Source organism: Hyaena hyaena, unplaced genomic scaffold, assembly GCF_003009895.1.
Source record: "Hyaena hyaena isolate Hyena2069 unplaced genomic scaffold, ASM300989v1 scaffold_245, whole genome shotgun sequence".
Classification (NCBI taxonomy): Eukaryota; Metazoa; Chordata; class Mammalia; order Carnivora; family Hyaenidae; genus Hyaena; species Hyaena hyaena.
Window position 1 is genome coordinate 2,377,066 of NW_024080878.1, and position 17,903 is coordinate 2,394,968.

Genomic DNA, 17,903 nt, shown 5'->3' on the forward strand with positions numbered 1-17,903 from the left:
GAGGGGTATAGATTCAGGCATCAGTGGGGCTATGGGGGCTGAGGTTTTGCAGTCCACTTTGAGGGTTGGACACCCCAATTCTTGTGGCGGTGGGAGATGGCCTGGCTCATGACTGGTGGGCACCACGTTGCAGGTGGACACACACATCCACGCAGCCGCCTGCATGAACCAGAAGCACTTGCTGCGGTTCATCAAGCATACGTACAAGACGGAGCCCGACAGGACCGTGGCTGAGAAGCGGGGCCGGAAGATCACCCTGCGGCAGGTGTTTGACAGCCTGCACATGGATCCGTATGACCTCACTGTCGATTCACTGGATGTCCATGCGGTGAGTGAGCTTCTGCCCTAGTGCCTCGAGCCATCCTAGGTGGGGACTCAGCCTGCTGGGAGGAAGCCATGGTTGTGCCTGGAGAGAGGCTGGCTGCATAAGCAGCTTATCTTCTAGCCATGGAGATGTGAGAGGTATTTGACCTCAGGGAATATAGTAGGGCCATAGGGTCGGAGGAAAGAGCGTGTGACTTGGAGTCAGACAGGTCCCTGTTCTAATTCTCTTTCTGCCAGTTAGGAGTTGTGTGCCCTTAAGCAGTTCACATAAGCTTTCATTTCCTTGCTTATGAAATGGTGAATGCCATGTGCCTTGTTGATGTTACAATGTTATTAAAATTCTAAATGATGGTGCAGCTGCTACAGAAGACAGTATGGAGTTTTCTCAAAAAGTTAAATATGGAATTACTATATATTCCGGCAATTCCACTCCTAGGAATATATGCAAAAGAATTGAAAGCAGGGACTAAAACAGATACTTGCACCCCAAAGCTTATAGCAGCACTATTCACCACAACCAAAAGGTAGAAATGACCCAAGTGTCCATCAACAGATGAATGGATAAACAAGATGTGGTTGATATACACAGTGGAATGTTCTGCAGTCCTAAAAAGGAATGACATACTGATACCTGATACAACATGGTGAACCTTGAAAACATGCTAAGTCAGAAAAGCCAGACACAAAAGGACAGTTGGTGTATGATTTACTTGTATGTGAAATAGGCAAATTCATAGAGACAGAGACAGGTGGTAATCAGGGGCAGCCAGAAAGAAAGGGTCATGAGGAGTTATTATTTAATGGGTACAGAGTTTTAGTTTTACAAGATAGAGAGTTGAACTGCACATTTAAAACCACTTAAGGTGATACATTTTGTGTTATGTGTATTTTACCACAATAAAAAATCTTAGTAAAACAAATAAAACACTGAATGAAGTCATGTGGAGAAAGTGCCTGATGGAGTCAAAGGAGTAATAGACACCCTTTATTACTGATTGTTTGGTAGTCTGGTGTTTTCTGCTCACTCAGCCAGCTATGCTCCTAGCCATGGTACGTGGGAGCACGAGACACACCTTGATCCTTCACAGAGGGCCTCCATAAAGGACCCCTGGGCTGATGGAGTTAGGAGATGCATCTTGACCCCATTACTTTCCAAAATTTCATGCCAGAGCTGACACAGAAGACATCTGTCAGCATGGCTGCACATAAGGCCCCCTTGTAAAGGCCTGGAGAGGGAAATGTGTATGATGGCTACAGAGCAATGTAGTGATCTGCCTGGTGGTCTCCTTTCTCCAGGGCCGGCAGACATTCCATCGCTTTGACAAGTTCAACTCCAAATACAACCCTGTGGGGGCCAGTGAGCTGCGCGACCTATATTTGAAAACTGAAAACTACCTGGGAGGAGAGTACTTTGCTCGGATGGTCAAGGCGAGTGAGCCCTGGGCCTCTCTAAGCCTTCCTTAGATACCTGACAACTTCTACCTGCAGAGGGTGGGGCATGGCATAGCCTCCTATTTTCCCCTCCCCAAATCCCCATCGATCCACCATCCAGCTCAGGCAAGGCTCAGGTGCCCAGGAGCCCTGTGCTGTGGTCTGCCCAGGTGGTCAGCTCCCGAGCATGGGCAGGCTGGTGCTGCAGGTGCTGACTGCAGGCCAGAGGAAGGGAGGGTAGCCACCAGTGCTCACAGCAGCCAGGCTCACTGCCCTGTCTGCAGTCTGAATTTGGGGCAGGTTAGCTCTGTTTGGAGGTTCTTCTGCTGCCCTGGCCTGGTTAGGCACGTGACCATGCCGACCATGGCCTTCCCCTCCTCCAGGAAGGAGCCTCTATTGAGGTGGAGGAGTAGTTATGTGCCAGCAAGAGGATATAGATCAAGCCTTCCCAGCCTGGGAGCAGGTGGTGAGGGAGCTGCAGGATCCAGCAGCTGGGGTGCTTTTGGGCTGACCTGAGCTCTTCTTGGTGCTAGGAGGTGGCCAGGGAGCTGGAGGAGAGCAAGTACCAGTACTCAGAGCCACGGCTGTCCATCTATGGCCGCAATCCCAAGGAGTGGCCCAAACTGGCACGCTGGTTCATCCAGCACAAGGTCTACTCACCCAACATGCGCTGGATCATCCAGGTGCCCCGGATCTAGTAAGTGAGGTGGCCCACTGTCTGCCCATGCCCTCTGGCGACACAGCCTGTCTCTCATGGGCTGCTGAGTCTGCACTTTCACTGGTGGGGCTGGTTCTGGTGCCAGCTTGGGCCTCTCCTCCCTAGAGATTTTCCCATAGCGAGGGGGTGGTTGGCAAACTTGTCCTTACGACACTTAAACTCAGTTTTTGAAGAACGAGCCTGTGCAAGTCTAGCAGAAACTACTACCCTCTTCTTAATGGGGTTTGAGGGTGGATTATCCTTTTGTATGAGCCCCTGGGTATGAGTAAGGTGGTGGTGGCCTACCTTGCTGGCCCTGGATTTCTATGGCTAGGACTCAGACGACCAATGTACTCTCCCATCTGGCCAATGTGGCCAGGGGCTCATGGTCCCTGCTTGGCCTGAATATGTGGTTTAAGGGAACTCAACTGAGTGGAGGAGAAATTTGAGAGCTGAGAAATTTGAGAAGTCATCTCTCAGACCTTTGGTCAGCCCAAGTCCTAATCCCCCACTCCAGCATGGCCTCTAGCTTGGAAAAGCTCTCTGATGAGTGTGGGTGGGCGTTGACCAATGCCTAGCATTGCAGAACTTGCTGGGAGTTGGAGAGGAGGGGAAGGACCTATGTTTAAGCCACACTCTGACTTCGACTCTACTCTGGGTATTCAGATGGAAACACAAGCGTCCTGGGGAAGCGATGGGGCTGCTCTCCCACAGGCCAAAGGGGCTGCTTGGTTCACTTTAATCAGCAAGTGTCTGCTTTCCACCAGTGACATTTTTAGGTCAAAGAAGCTGCTGCCAAGTTTTGGGAAGATGCTGGAGAACATCTTCCTGCCCCTTTTTGAGGCCACAATCAACCCCCAGGATCACCGAGAGCTTCATCTTTTCCTCAAATATGTAAGTGTGGAAGTTGCTGCAGGCGATGCGCACAGTGGTGGAGGGAAGAGATTACAAGTGGGTTGGGTCAGGCTTCCCTTCTCAGATCCTGTCACTATGTGCCCCAGGCAGGGGTGGCTAGTCCCAAGAAACTGAATTTCCAAAATAATTAAGTTTGCTCTAGGTAGGGGAAGTCCCCTTTTCCTCAGGGGCAGCCTTGGGGTGTGGGTGGTGTTCTAAGAAGACAGCTGGAGAGAAAAACTGAGGAGTCAGTTCCTGGCTGGGTGGGGCTGGAAAGACTGGATCTTGTCCCCAGAAGTACCCAGCAGCAACCCCAGGTCTTTAGAAATGCAGACACGGGGCGCCTGGGTGGCTCAGTCGGTTGGGCGTCTGACTTCGGCTCAGGTCACACGATCTCACGGTTCGTGGGTTTGAGCCCCGCATCGGGCTCTGTGCTGACAGCTGGGTCAGAGCCTGGAGCCTGTTTCAGATTCTGTGTCTCCCTCTTTCTGGCACCACCCTACTCACACTCTCTCTCTCAAAAATAAATAAAAAACATTTAGAAATGCAGACACATCAGTGCTCTTGCTTTTACCTCAAAACAATGGTCCTCAAGTCTTGTCTGGCTGAGTACACAAGACTGACAACATATATTTTATCCAGCTTGTTATGGGAGAGGGGAAGAAGGGATGGAGGTGAAGTTAACCAGAAAGGGTATAAGTGGGGCAGGACCTGATCCCTCTCTCTGGGTTCCCAGAATAGAGGTGGCTGTAGACAGTGAGAAGCAAGTTCAGTACCCATGGAGGTTCTGGGGGTCTGACAGGGAGGTAGGCAGGGAAGGTTCCAAATAGCTGGGGGCTTGGGGAAGGGGTGATTGGGTCTGTGTGTGTGTGTGTGTGTGTGTGTGTGTGTGTGTGTGTGTAGGGGGCTGCTAGGAAATGTTTGAACAGGCTGAAGAACATCATTGAATTTATGTTTTAGACAAGCACCATTGGCTGTTGTATGGAGAAAGGCCAGAAAGGATGGTAGCTAAAGGTGGGGGGAAAGGGGAAAGATGAGAGTCAGGGGGTCTGCTCCAGCAGTGGGACAGATGCTGGGGGCTTGCCCAGCAGAACAGTTCACAGTTACTGAGGGTTTGCTGCCTGCCCAGTGAGCCACACCATGACATGATTTTGCTTCAACCTCATGATTACCCTACTCCACGTCATTTTGTTGGTGTTGATACTGGGCAGAATTATTACATGCTTGCTGTGTGAAGCACTGTTAAGTGCTTCCATGGATTGTCTCATTCAGTTCAGCCCAGTGAAGCTACTTGCTCCAATTTACACACGAGGAAGTCACGAGGCTCAGAAGTGGTAGAACTGGAATTCATATCTAGGTGTCTGGTTCCCGAGCAGGTGTTATTACCCTCATGCTGTAGTGCCTCCCAAGTAGGAAAAGTGAGGCATATGCAGATGGCAGGCCAGGGCCTGTGGTGGGCATGGCTGCAGCATCGATGGGGCCTGGGCAAAGCCTGATGAGTCCGAGGGAAGAGTCTAGGGTACCTCCCCAGTGCCTGGCTTTGTGGGAGAGTGGACCTGTGCCTTCACAGGTCACAGCACAAGTGGAGGAAGAGCATGCTTGGGGGGGAGAAGGAGTTGGGGGCTGGGCATATTTTGTGCTTGAGGCCCTCCATCTGTTGAACACACAGCTGAGAAGAGGGACTGATGTTCCTTCCATGCCAGGCCCTGGAGAGTTCAGGTAAGGCACAGGGCTAGTGAGTACAGAGCAGGGCTTAAGGGCCTCCCTGACCCCCAAACCCATCCAGGCTGTGCTGAGAGCTGTGGTGGCAGCCCTGTCATTGCTTTTGACACGTGTTTCTGTGACAGGGAAGATTTTGCGAAGACCTTCATGGTCCCTTGCTCCTCTGGGCACCTACTGCCCATATGGGAATGGTTGAGGCTGGCAGACTTAACCAGGACTCCCCACTTTGGGCCAGTTGTGGAGTGAGGTGGAGTCATTCAGAAGCTCTTTCCCAAGTGCTGCTGCAGCTGAGTAAAAGTGGGAGAGACACGTTAGCAGAAGTGCTCCTTTGTGCTGGCCGAGAGGCTGTATCTTTTGTAGGTACATGTTTGGTCAGGGGCTGGGACGAGGTGACCAGGAAGCCAGTGACCAGGGTGGTGCCCCCAGGGACAAAATTTGGGTCCCAGCTGAGGTGCAGCTGCTATGGGAAGACAGAAAGCTCAGAGGGAAGTTCCCAGGGAGGAGTCGGGGAGCAGAGAACCTCCCTCCTGAGAACCACAGTGCACCCTCCATGGGCCCCTCCTGGATGGGGCCCACCCTGGCCTGTTTGTGAGGCATTGAAGCTGGTTTCCTGTGGCCTCACCTGGTCCATCCCAGGGGCATCCTCCACTTACAGCCCCAGAGTCCAGAACCAGAGTCCATTTAGGTTCAGAGGCTGCTTGTGTGGGGTGGGCAAGCTCCCTAAGCATTTTGGGCCTGTTTGTTCATAGTCAAGCTCTCCTGCACAGGATGGCTCTGAGTGTTTATATTAGCTGATGAGTGGTACATGCATAGGGCCTGACATATAGTAGGCAGATAGGAAACGCCTGTCCCATGCCCCCTTACAGCTGTTGTCACTGCTGCTGATGGCAATTTCTGCTAGCTACCCTGCAGTGTTGGCCTCCTTCTTGGTGCAGCAGAGGGGTGGGTGGTGAGTATGGCTGGTCCAGTCTGAGTTTCCCCTCTTACCATCACCACTATCACACTAGGGCTTGGCACTCTCCAGTCTGGCCTCCTGGGTACTTTTAGAAGCCATGGAGGGACAGATTGTGGCATCGTCACCACTTCCCATATCTGGGAGGAATGTGGCCTCAGTTAGGCTGTGGGGTCCCCAGCTGAGGGATGAACCCGGGAGCCTTGGCCCCCAAGGCCTTCAGCAGCTCATCTGCCTCAGCCTGATGCAGGACCCCTCCTCCTGCCCAGGTGACAGGGTTTGACAGCGTGGATGATGAATCCAAGCACAGCGACCACATGTTCTCAGACAAGAGCCCCAACCCAGACATCTGGACCAGTGAGCAGAACCCGCCCTACAGCTACTACCTGTACTACATGTATGCCAACATCATGGTGCTCAACAACCTCCGCAGGTGGGTGAGCCCAGCTCCTGCACACACAGGTCTGTGTGCCCTCACACCTCATGCCCGGGGTCGTGCCCCAGTACACAACACAGGGCACAGTATTCACAGAGTCACACACACATGCAGGCCTGCCGTTATACCACAGACATGATCATTCAGCACAGACTTTATGCCTATACACACACGCGTATATACACATACCCACCAACAGCTATGTGTGTATCTGTCCATCCCTGATATGATACAGACATGGGATATGCCAATATACACACATGTTCTTTCTATCACACCAACAGTGTGCACATATGCATCTATTCATGCAACCAATTATTGTGTGACAGGCACTGTCCTAGGTACTGGACATCTAATAGAGAACAATGCAGACTAAATCCACACCTTTGCAGAGCTCACATCCACTATCTTACCTGCACAGGCTCCCACCAGTGCGCACGTACCCAGGGCATGTACGGCGGGAGTCAAGTGCCCAGAGCAGCTGACACTGAGCTCTTCAACCCCCCGCTTGCAAGTCTAGCCTGCCCCTGCTGGGCCATGGGGTCTTGCTAGCTCAGCCTAAGCTGGTGCAGCCTGTGGGTGTGGAGGCTTCAGATAGACCATGATTGAGAGGAGATGGCCTGGTGTTGGGTTGGGGCAGTCCAGGCTGAGCTGCTGGAGGGGCCTGAGTTCTAGCTCTAGCTGACCTGCTCAGGGATTATGAATGCCTGACTCTGCCCTCTCAGTTTGCCCATTTTTATGACAAAGCAGTTGGATTCCATAGTTTCACATGGCATCTGCTGCTCTGAAGGTCTGTGAATCCAGGCTACAAGGTCTGGTAAAGAGGGGAAAGGTCAGGAGTGGACGTGGACAGAGCAGGGTCTCTTTCTACCACTAGATCCCCTTTCTGTTCCCCAGAGATTGTATCTTTTGGTTCTGAAGATCACTGGACCTGGCTTTCTGTATTTTAGGGGGGTGGGGGGGGTAGTTTCCAGAGTGCCCTGTGTCAGCTGTGTTGACTCTGCAGTAGGTCCCGAGCTAGAGGTACATGCCCCAGGCCTGTGGGGCCCTGTGTACAGTGGGCCGGGGGTCCTTTCTGACCAAGAGCCTTACTTCTGCAGGGAACGAGGCCTGAGCACTTTCTTGTTCCGGCCTCACTGTGGGGAGGCTGGCTCCATCACCCACCTGGTGTCTGCTTTCCTGACTGCTGACAACATTTCCCATGGGCTGCTCCTCAAGAAGGTAACCAGGCTACTCAGGGAAGCCTGCCCTGCAATGATGGTCCTGCCATGGGCTCCCCTGGGGATGAGTGGGATTGCTTGGGCTCCTGTCTCCCTTCTGGGAGGCTCTGGCCAGTGATGTTAAAAAGCTGGTGCCTTTTTCTGGGTTGGGCTGTCTGTAGTCATCTTGGTTTCGTATTTATCATATTTAATTATGAAAAGAATATAATCAAACACCTCGAAATTTGGATCTTCCAAAAGATGGAGAAATGGGAAAAAATCACATTATTGCTATTGCTTTAAAAGAAACAGCCATTATTAGCTTTTTGGGATTTATAATTCTCATCTTTTTTACCAGGGCAGATTCCTAATGTGCTTATTATTAGCAGATTTTTTGGTTTTTGTTTCTACTTTGTCCTTTAACTTTATATAACAAGCATTTTTCTGTGCTGAAACATAACATCTATGCTCCCCATTCTAGACGCTGTTGGAAGGATGGTCCACCATTTGGTCTATAATTGATTCAGCTAGTCTCCAATTATTGGACAGAGTCTAGCCAAATTTTTGCTTGTGTAAATAATGCAACCACGAACTCTGCCCATTTGATCTTCTCCATATTTTGGATCACTTCCGTAAGAACGATGTTTGCTCCAACTCCTCTTGTGCCTCTTATGTCCTAGGGAGGTCTAATTGTGTGTCACAGATCCGTGGGCAGCGGGTTTTACATCAGAAAACCACTCTAGCCCAGTCAGGTCTGCCCCTTCCCATCACAGAGGAGTGTTTACAGACTCATCCTGGATGTTTCTGGTCAAAGCAATATAACAAAAGCCCAGCATCTCCTGGGCTGACCCCGTGGGGGCAGTGCCTGGGGGAGGGGAGCAGAGTATGTAGATTGGGGTCAGCTTGGAGCCTTGCAGCTGCCTTCCCGCCCTGAGCTGTGCCTTGTCTGGAGCCAAGAGTGGGCGGGGGGGGGGGGGGGGGGGGGGGGGGGCGGGGGGGGGGGGGGGGGGGGGGCTCCCAACAGTGGGCAGAGGGCAGCCCAGGAGGAAAGGGGCATGTGATGTATCAAATGAACATGGAGGTGGGGAAGGGAAGGTGGGAGTCTGGGTTTGTTGGCTTAAGGGAGCTCGGGCTTGGTTAGGGAATTACAGACACTAGCCAGACCTGGTTTCCACTGATGAATGCTCCTTCCCTCCCTTCTCTGGCACTTGTCACCTGAATTTGGTGGTTCTTTTGCAGAGTCCGGTGTTGCAGTATCTCTACTACCTTGCGCAGATCCCCATTGCCATGTCTCCTCTTAGCAACAACAGTCTGTTCCTTGAATATTCCAAAAACCCTCTGAGGGAATTCCTGCACAAAGGACTTCATGTTTCTCTCTCCACCGATGACCCCATGCAGTTCCACTACACAAAGGTGAGAATGTTAGGTGCCCCAGTCAGCCCTAGCCTGCCCGCCCCCCCCCCCAAACTGCATGCACCTGAGCACACACTCAGTTCTGCTTTTGGGGTGGGGTTGATGCCCAGTGAAGGCAAGAGGTAAGCTCCTGGGGAGCAAAAAGTGTTTCTTCCAGGAGCCCTGTCTTTGCAGGCCTTGAACCCATGAAGGTACAATTTTATTTCTTTGCCTTCTCTATTTTCCCTTTCTTTGGCATTTACTATCTCCATGATTTTGATCTCTGAATCCTATTCCTCTTCATCTGTAAAAAAGGGATGAAATTATCTGTGTCTACCTCTACTTTATTGAGAGGATTCATTAAGATAATGAATCAATCTAATAGTATCTGAATATAGCATGTATTCAAAATGTTACTGAACATTTTAATACTCTTACTATTATTATTTTATACTTTGGATCTGTGGGGCCAGGAGAGAGGAAGGGAAAGGCAGTATCATGCATGGGGACCAGCCATTGATTAGTAAAAACAGAAGTTCCTGAGTTGTCTAGGACAGGCTCTCCAAGCTTTTCGTCTCAGGACCCCTTTATACTTTTTAAGAATTAAAGGCCCTCAGAAAGCTGTTGATTACACAAGTTATATCTAGTGATATTTAAGTGTGTTAGAAACTAATATGAAATTGAAAAAATTAACTCATTAAAAAATAACATTAACAAGGGTGTGTGTGTCTGGGTGGCTCAGCTGGTTAAGCATCTAACTTGATTTTGGCTTAGGTCAGGGTCTCATTGTTGGGATTGAGCCCTGCATTGGGCTCTGCACTGACAGTGTGGAGATGCTTGGGATTCTCTATCTTTTCTCTTTTTCTCTGCTCCTCCACTGCTCATTCTCTCTCTCTCTCTCCCAAAATAAATAAATAAACTTAAAAAAATAACATTAACAAACATACTACATGTTAACATAAATAGCAATTTTTTATAAAAACTAGTCATATTTTCCCAAAACAAAAAAAATGGTATTGAGAATGGCATTGTTTTACATTTTTGCAAATCTCGTTAATGTCTGGTTTATAGAAGACAGCAGGATTCTCACATCTGCATCTGCATTCAATTGGTTGTGATACCTTTTTTTTTTTTTAATCAAAGTATATGAAGAATATCTTGCATCAAAAGGACACATAGTTGGAGGAGGGATGACCTTTCAAAAGGCCTTGAGGACCTTGGATCACATTTTGAGAACTGCTGCCCTAGGTTACAGAGGCAGTGGGGTGTCCGAGAGCGGTAATGGGAGAGCTTGTGATCAACGGAGACATTTCACTTCCTAGGATTTAAGGTGGAAAGCACAGCTCAAACCCAAATCCTTTTGGGATTACTGTCTCACTACCTGATCATTTCTCATTCTTATTTAATGTTCCAGCACTGCTCTTCAGTCTAACGCTCTCCCAGCTGAGCTATTTCGGCCTCTAGCACTGCTCTTAAGACTTCATTCAGATTTTTATTTTGGGGCAATCTTAAGAAAGTGATGTTAAATAAAAAGCAAAGCTCTAGAGCAGGTTCTAAACATGTGCACGCCCAGAGACAGTCTCAGTGGAGCAGAGGCTGGCATCCCCATGGCTTGACACAGGGCTTCAGACATGTGCTGGCCCACAAATCAATGTTGTAGGGGTTCTCTGATATATCTCTCTTTGGAAACCTGAGAATTCACCAAAGATGATCTTAGGAGTTTGTAATTTAAGGGGGTGGGAATGTTGTTTGGTTTTCTAGGTGGCAGACATTGGAGAAAAATTAAATCTGCAGTGTCTGTCTGATGTTTCTAGTGAAGGATTGAAATGAATATCCTACCATCTCATACATTTGCTTCTTTGGGGGGTGGATCTAGGAAGCACTTATGGAAGAATATGCAATTGCAGCTCAAGTGTGGAAGCTGAGTACGTGTGACCTGTGTGAAATCGCCAGGAACAGCGTGCTGCAAAGTGGCCTGTCCCATCAGGTATGGTGTGTGATGGCACTGCCTTCTGTCCCCCTTGTCACTTCAACACGCATACAGTGGGTGCCTGCTGCGTGTCAAGCACTTTCTCGGCTCTGAGATCAGTGAAGACAACAAGTAGGGTGAACACTGAAACTCCCTAAGGGAGACCCCTGAATTTTCAAGGCTGTTCTTTCACACTTTCACACTTCTCCTCAAACGTGACCTCCTCCGAGAGGCCCTCCCTGATCACCATTCTCCATCCCTTTAATCTGTTTTTCTTCATAACATTTATTACTACTGACATTGTAATATGTAGTTATGTGTTTTCCTGTCTTTCCTTCTCCAGAATGTAAGTTCCATTAGACGGTTTTGTTCAGCATTATACCCCTAGGGCCTGGAATGGTCCCTGGCACATAATAGGCACTCAGTATTTCTTGGATAGTAAATAGTACCTCAATTGAAAAAAAGTTGTAGGGATGGGACCTAAACATTGGTAATTTTTTTATAGTCCCCTAAGTGATTCTGATGTGGAGCCAGGGTAGAACCATTTCTCTACGTGGTGTCTTAGGCTCCTGAGTACCTCCCTGGGGTGGTGTCAGTGGTACAGAAAGAAGCCAAATCGCTGCTGCGCTGCTGTTCTTATTGGATGCTGATGCAGGGAAGAGCTAAACGTTCACAATTCAACTGTGCAGACCTGCTTCCTAAGACTGCCCCTGTCAGCTCTCAGGGGGTACTAAGAGTCTTCATGCCTTCATCTTGTCTTCTTCATTGCCAGCAGCTCCTGGTCTTATCTTTTTCTTGTGGTCAAGGAAAGCGTAGTCAGAAATGAAGGGAATGAACGTGGGCGTCAGGGTGACACGCTCGAGGACATGGGCCAGCAGGAAAATTTAAGAACCCTGAGGGGAAGGATGTCCTGGTGGAGGACCAGCTCCAGGGGACTGGGGGACCGGTTTGATTTGATCTAACATGCCCACTTCTCTTAACATCAAAGGGGCTGTGGGGATATAGAAAGTAAACTTAGGGTACATGGTTTCATTTGTACTTCTCTGGTTCCACAGGAGAAGCAAAAGTTTTTGGGACAAAATTATTATAAAGAAGGACCTGAAGGAAATGATATTCGAAAGACAAATGTCGCTCAGATCCGGATGGCGTTCCGATACGAGACCTTATGTAACGAACTCAGCTTCCTGTCTGATGCCATGAAATCGGAAGAGATCACAGCTCTGACCAAATAGGTCCAGCAGTAGGCAATGCATCTTAACTTTCTGGTTTAATTTCAAGTTTGCTGTGGTTAACAGTGGTCAAGATACCAAACTAGGGCCGTCCTCCATGTAGAGGATGCCTCTAACTCGTGATTTTGGTTGCACTGTTCACTTTAAGATCTAACATGCCCACTTCTCTTATTTCTGAGTAATAGATGGTGACTCCTCCTTGGGGATCTGGGAGCTGGACACTTGTCTGTACTCATTCCTAATTTTCCAAGTATGTCTCTTGAAACCACTAGTGCTTGCCATTGTTGGGGCCAGGATCTTGCAAGGTCCAGTGCCTACTGACATGAGGTCTGTGTGGTTTTCTGCCAAAATCCTCTATAGACCTTGCAGGCTAGTTGGTAGTTGTTCATTTCAGCCTCTGGCTGGCTGCCTTAAACAAAATCAATTTCAAAGCTCCCTTTCATAAAGGAACCACTTTGAGAGAATTCAAATAGAAAACTTCCTTCTTGAAAATTTGCATTTTTTAAATGAATTTCTTAAACTGTTTTACTTAGCCCTCCTCTCTCTATTTGGGAAGCCAAATGTGCACGTTGAACTGATTGCTTTTGTTCTGTGTCTTGGTTTTCACCTCTGAAAAGTGCGGGTTTGGACTAGATGAGTAGTTTTCAAATGTTCTGTGAATCCCCCTCCTGGACCACGTCAGGGTGGGGGAGGGCAGGGGGAGTGAGGTTCTGGATGCTACCTTCTTCAAAGCAACTCTGCTTTTATCACTTACACTGGGGCTTCTACATAGTCTCACTTAAACTATGGACTTTGGAAAACACAGGGTTAGATGATCCCTGTTCCTTTTGGTTCTAATATTCTGACTGTAGCTCAGTTATCATTTTACTTATGAACAGTTAGACAGGTGAAATTCGCGTAAGGTCACACAGCTAATAAGTAATAGGACCAGAAGTAGTTTCCCCGCCAGTCCTTTCCCCCACTGTTCCATTAGGCCTCACAGATGTTAAATTTTATCACTGTAATCTGTGCATATATATTTTTAAATATCTCCCTTATCTAACATGCAGACTTCTTCAGAAGATTTAAGTGGTCCCAGGGGCCAGGTAGAAAACATGGTTAAGACCAATCTGAATTTAGCTTTACCAATGTACTCTTCATCTGTGTTACTAGTGCCTGGTACATAGTAGGTGCTCAATAAATGTACATTGAATAACTGAATTTTTTTTTTTTGGCAATTTTTTAAGGACATATGCTCCAAGTATGCAAGCTGCTCAAGGACCTTCCTATTTCCCTGGGCAAAAGCAGATTATGAGAAGCCTTTCTAAATCATTACAGACTTAGAACTCCTCTATTTTTGCCTGTGAAGATGCTTATTTGACTTTAGATGGTCTTGTCCTATGACTTTATAATGCTTATCCCCTCCACTGGTTAGCTTAGCATATTGAACAATAAATGTAATCTTTTATTAGGCAGACATGCATGCTATCTTCCAGCTAATGATGAAATTGACTGAAAACCCAGTATTTATCTTACACATTATTTTTGAAAAGGCCCCATTTGTATACACCTGTCCTAACACAGTAATTATTGTACAATTTTTCATTGTCATTTTATCTGTACCAAGTATTCGTTTTTAATTATTAAATAAATGGCTCAATAATTTAAAACTATTTCAAGTTAATACTATTTAAAGCAAAATGAATAAACAAAAAGCAGAATCAGACCTATAAATTAAAGAGAACTGATGATTGCCAGAGGGAAGGGGGTGGGAGCATGGGTTACACAGGAAGGGGAGTGGGAGACACAGGCTTCCAGTTATGAAATAAGTCATGGGAATAAAAGGCACAGCATCGGAAATAAGTCAATGATATTGTGATAGCACTGTATGGCAACACATGGTGGCTACACTTGTGGTGAGCACAGCATAACATATAGAGGTGAGTCATTATGTTGTATACCCGAAACTAACATAGCATTGTGTGTCAACTATATTGAAATAAAAATTTTTAAAAAAGATCGGGCATCATGAGAAGTTAACAATAAGAACTACCAATTTATCTTTAAGACTCAGACATGGATGACATTTACAACGAATACTCAAAAATTTTTAAACTGAAGCTTACTAGACCCAGAAAGTAAACCTTTGCTATCTTTTTTCTCCAACTTCTGGCCTGTTACAGTTTCTGAGCAAAACCACACGTGTACCTTTTCCCTGGATATTACTTCAGTCTGTTCAGCCAACATGTGTTCCATTCTACCTGTCCTGCGAAGTTTTCAGATACCTTTTTCAGTAGCGCTTTGCACTTTTATTTCATCATTGTAACTAACTGACCTTGGTCTTTTGCAGGGGCGTGGGGTGGGGTGGAGTGTGAATCCCTACTTTCTTTTGTGTTCACAGGTGGAATCAAAGGCTATTATATACTAGCCCATGTTTATAAAAGAACAAACTTTGAAGCAGGTTATCCCTTACTATAAAAGCCTCAAGTTCATGTATGTGTCATGTCAAACCGCATGGCTGAGATGACCAATGACACTGCTCTTCACCACATGAAAACCAATCACAGCTCCTGGGTTGGTATGTACCAAGGCGAGTCCCAGGCCTTTACTTCCTTTTATTTTGGATTAAAGCAGAGTTGAAAGCACATCCCTCTGGCTTTCTCTTCACTTGTTCCTGAGTCCTCCACTAGTGAAACAATATTCATCTTTTTTTTGGATTTATACACACAATTGAAGGAGATATATTGGTAATACACCTAAGCACCCAATACCTGGACTATGACTGTTAAAAGAACAAGTGTAACTAACTACAATGAAAGGAATACTAGTCAGAAAAACATAGTTGCTTGGAAATTTAAAAATCTTCAACGTTTAAATAACTGTTTTATCAGAAAGACTGAGGATGCCAGAGAGTAAGACTATATAAACAGCTGCAAAATTATCAAAATATATCTCTGGGGGCTTATGTCTTTTGATAACCAAAATGTGTACTTCTCCAGGATGCTGTACATCAGTAAATTGAATTACAAGCTGCCATTCCTTCTTATAAGTGGCTTTCCTCTTCTCAGCACTAAGGTTCTAACATGCTTCTCTAATTATACTCTTTAACCTTGGAAATAATTTTACAAGATGAACATCAAAATCACTGTAGGGTGGGGTATTTTATCTATTTTTTTACTGTCCAACAGGGTAAAGTGACAGAACTAATGAAAATCTGTTGTCAGCTATGCATATAATACTGTCATTGTGCTGCCCATCATAAATGTGGGTGATCAGCTGACTTCCCTAATCTCCAAGTAGTTTTCTTATTCCTGAATAGACAAGTAGGCTTGACTTAAGAAAAAAAATTAAAAATGCAAATTCTTTGGACAGCCTTTTAATGAATCCAACTTTCCACTGTTAAGAATCACAGAAGCAAAAAATAGTTTCAAGCAGCCTTATTACCCAGATATAGATTAGGGATAAGGAAGTTGAGTCCAATTTGAAATGAATTTTAAAACACCACACGCAAACATCACAACTCCCCAGAGCACGATACAAAATAGTCCTCTAAGGAATATAAACAGGAGAGATGAATGTGAAACTGCATAAGAAGAGAGTCTCTTCAGTTAATTTCATCAAGTAAAATTTACTTGCTAAAGATTATTTATTGCACAATATATCAGTTTGTCCTAAGAATAAAGCAGGTACTATTATTCTTAACTTCTAAATTCAGTACGTAGTCAAATACATTTTCTCTAAAGTTCTACAGCAACACAATATGAGTAAACCCTTTGTTACTGAGTTAGGGAAAACTTTATAACTTATAAAACAAATTCCTTAGAGTTCATGAAAACATTTCGCAAATCCTAGAAGGCACACATTATATTTCCTATCATAGTAAGTGCATTTAAGTACTTCATATTTAAAAAAGACAAAGCTGTACAGAATACAAAAAGTGTACATTTTATCCATGAAACAAATTTACAATTTTTATGATTAGTTATAATAGTAGAGCTTACCTAACATTCATATCTGAAGAATTATCACACAGTTAATGGAGTGGGCAAAAACCTGCGCTCATTGTTAATAAGACTAACAAAAACTAATATGAACTTTCTATTTCACAGTAGATCAGTTAGTGTCTTGGAGCTCATATTGGAAAATAAAAAGGTTTGGGCAATATCAAGTCGTTGGGTGTACTGTTAAATAACTCCTTGAAAGTTAAGGATTCTGGGGGATAAGATCATTGGCTATACCTGGAAAGATCCAAAAACCTGTAAAGCAACTTTGTTCATTTTCAGAAACATTCTTCAATTAGGCAATCTGAGTTAGACTCAGCAAGTCTAATCCTAAAGGACAATTTAAAATCTCCGAGCTGGAAAAGATCTCAGAGATCTTTTCAATGGGTTAAGTGTCTGACTTCAGCTCAGGTCATGATCTTGCGGTTTATGAGTTTGAGCCCCACATCAGACTGTGCTGACAGCTCAAAGCCTGGAGACTGCTTCAGAGTCTGTCTCCTTCTCTCTCTCTCTGCTTCTCCCCTGCCTGCATTCTGTCTCTCTCTCTTTCTCTCTCAAAAATAAACATTATGGAAAAATGTTTTTAAATGAAAAAATTCATTAAAAAAATAACTCCCATCATACAACTAGATTACTAAATAAATTTGAATATCCTGGACATCACCGATGCATTAATACATGTTTTTATTGGTTGAATGTATATTTATTATGGTATATAAAGTTATATGAGGAAATTTATGTTAATAAAATACGACTTTTATATAAAGGGGTAGTGTGTGTGTGGGTGTAGAGTATGTATGTGTAAGGGTTCTGAGTAAGATTTTACCTGGTGGGGGGAGGTTCTACTGCTGAAATAAAGTGTAAAATCCACAGATAAAATCTCAGTTTCAAATATAGGAACCCACAAACCAGCAGGGACTTTCTCAAGGTCACACAAACCATTAAGCACACTGCCAGGTTGATAGGACAGAGCCCCTGGTGTTCTGCCTGGACAAACATCCATAGTGGTGTTTAGCTATTTGGTATTGAGCTGTCCCCTTCATGAATGTCAATTGTCAATTTTTTTTGAGGTAAAATCAAGCTACCTTTGGTCAGACAATTTTATGGGGGGAAATGAGTTATTTAATTTGCAAGCCTATTAAAATCCTGATATCCAGAGGCACCTGGGTGGTTCAGTTGGTTAAGTGTCTGACTCTTAATCTTGGCTGAGGTCATGATCTTGTGATTTGGGAGTTTGGGCCTGTGTCAGGCTCTGCGCTGACAGCACAGAGCCTGTCTGAGATTCTGTCTCTCTCTCTCTTTTCCCCTCCTTTGCTTGCTCTCTCAAAATAAATAAATAAAAACTTTTAAAAATAATTTAAAGAATCCCAATATCCAAAAATCCTGCCATCATTAAGCAGCAACTTAAATTGTGTACTTTGGTATTTTGTAAAATAGTAATATTTGCAATTTACCAATAAGTCAGAAAAGTTACATGGAATGTTAACATCTCTTTTAAAGGAGACATCAGGTTCTAGTTTTATTATATGCTAATATGTAAAATTTTTGAAAAATGCAGTGTCACTAAAAGTCACAATTCCATTATGACTATACTCTCAGAGAATTTCAAAGGAAGATCAGTGAAACAGTAGAAAGCCAAATCATCTCCTAATTTTCAGAGGTGTTCACTGTACATGTT

At 45.5% G+C, this 17,903-nt stretch overlaps 1 protein-coding gene across 7 annotated transcripts in view; it reads left to right on the top strand.

Annotated features, from left to right (window-relative positions):
* The window catches only part of AMPD3 (adenosine monophosphate deaminase 3), a 46,035-nt gene extending 32,590 nt beyond the window's left edge, over positions 1-13,445 (top strand). For 5 of the 7 annotated variants that reach the window (XM_039244594.1, XM_039244596.1, XM_039244593.1 and 2 more), the window contains 9 exons: positions 134-328; positions 1,621-1,752; positions 2,289-2,452; positions 3,220-3,346; positions 6,290-6,453; positions 7,557-7,677; positions 8,895-9,068; positions 10,924-11,034; positions 12,072-13,445. In XM_039244594.1, the coding sequence (XP_039100525.1) occupies positions 134-328; positions 1,621-1,752; positions 2,289-2,452; positions 3,220-3,346; positions 6,290-6,453; positions 7,557-7,677; positions 8,895-9,068; positions 10,924-11,034; positions 12,072-12,248 (1,365 nt within the window). In that variant the 3' untranslated portion in view covers positions 12,249-13,445. Of the gene's footprint in view, positions 1-133; positions 329-1,620; positions 1,753-2,288; positions 2,453-3,219; positions 3,347-6,289; positions 6,454-7,556; positions 7,678-8,894; positions 9,069-10,923; positions 11,035-12,071 lie in introns of those variants that run through there. The other 2 variants (XM_039244597.1, XM_039244598.1) reach the window with 2 other exon arrangements.
* The last annotated feature ends 4,458 nt before the right edge of the window (positions 13,446-17,903 follow it).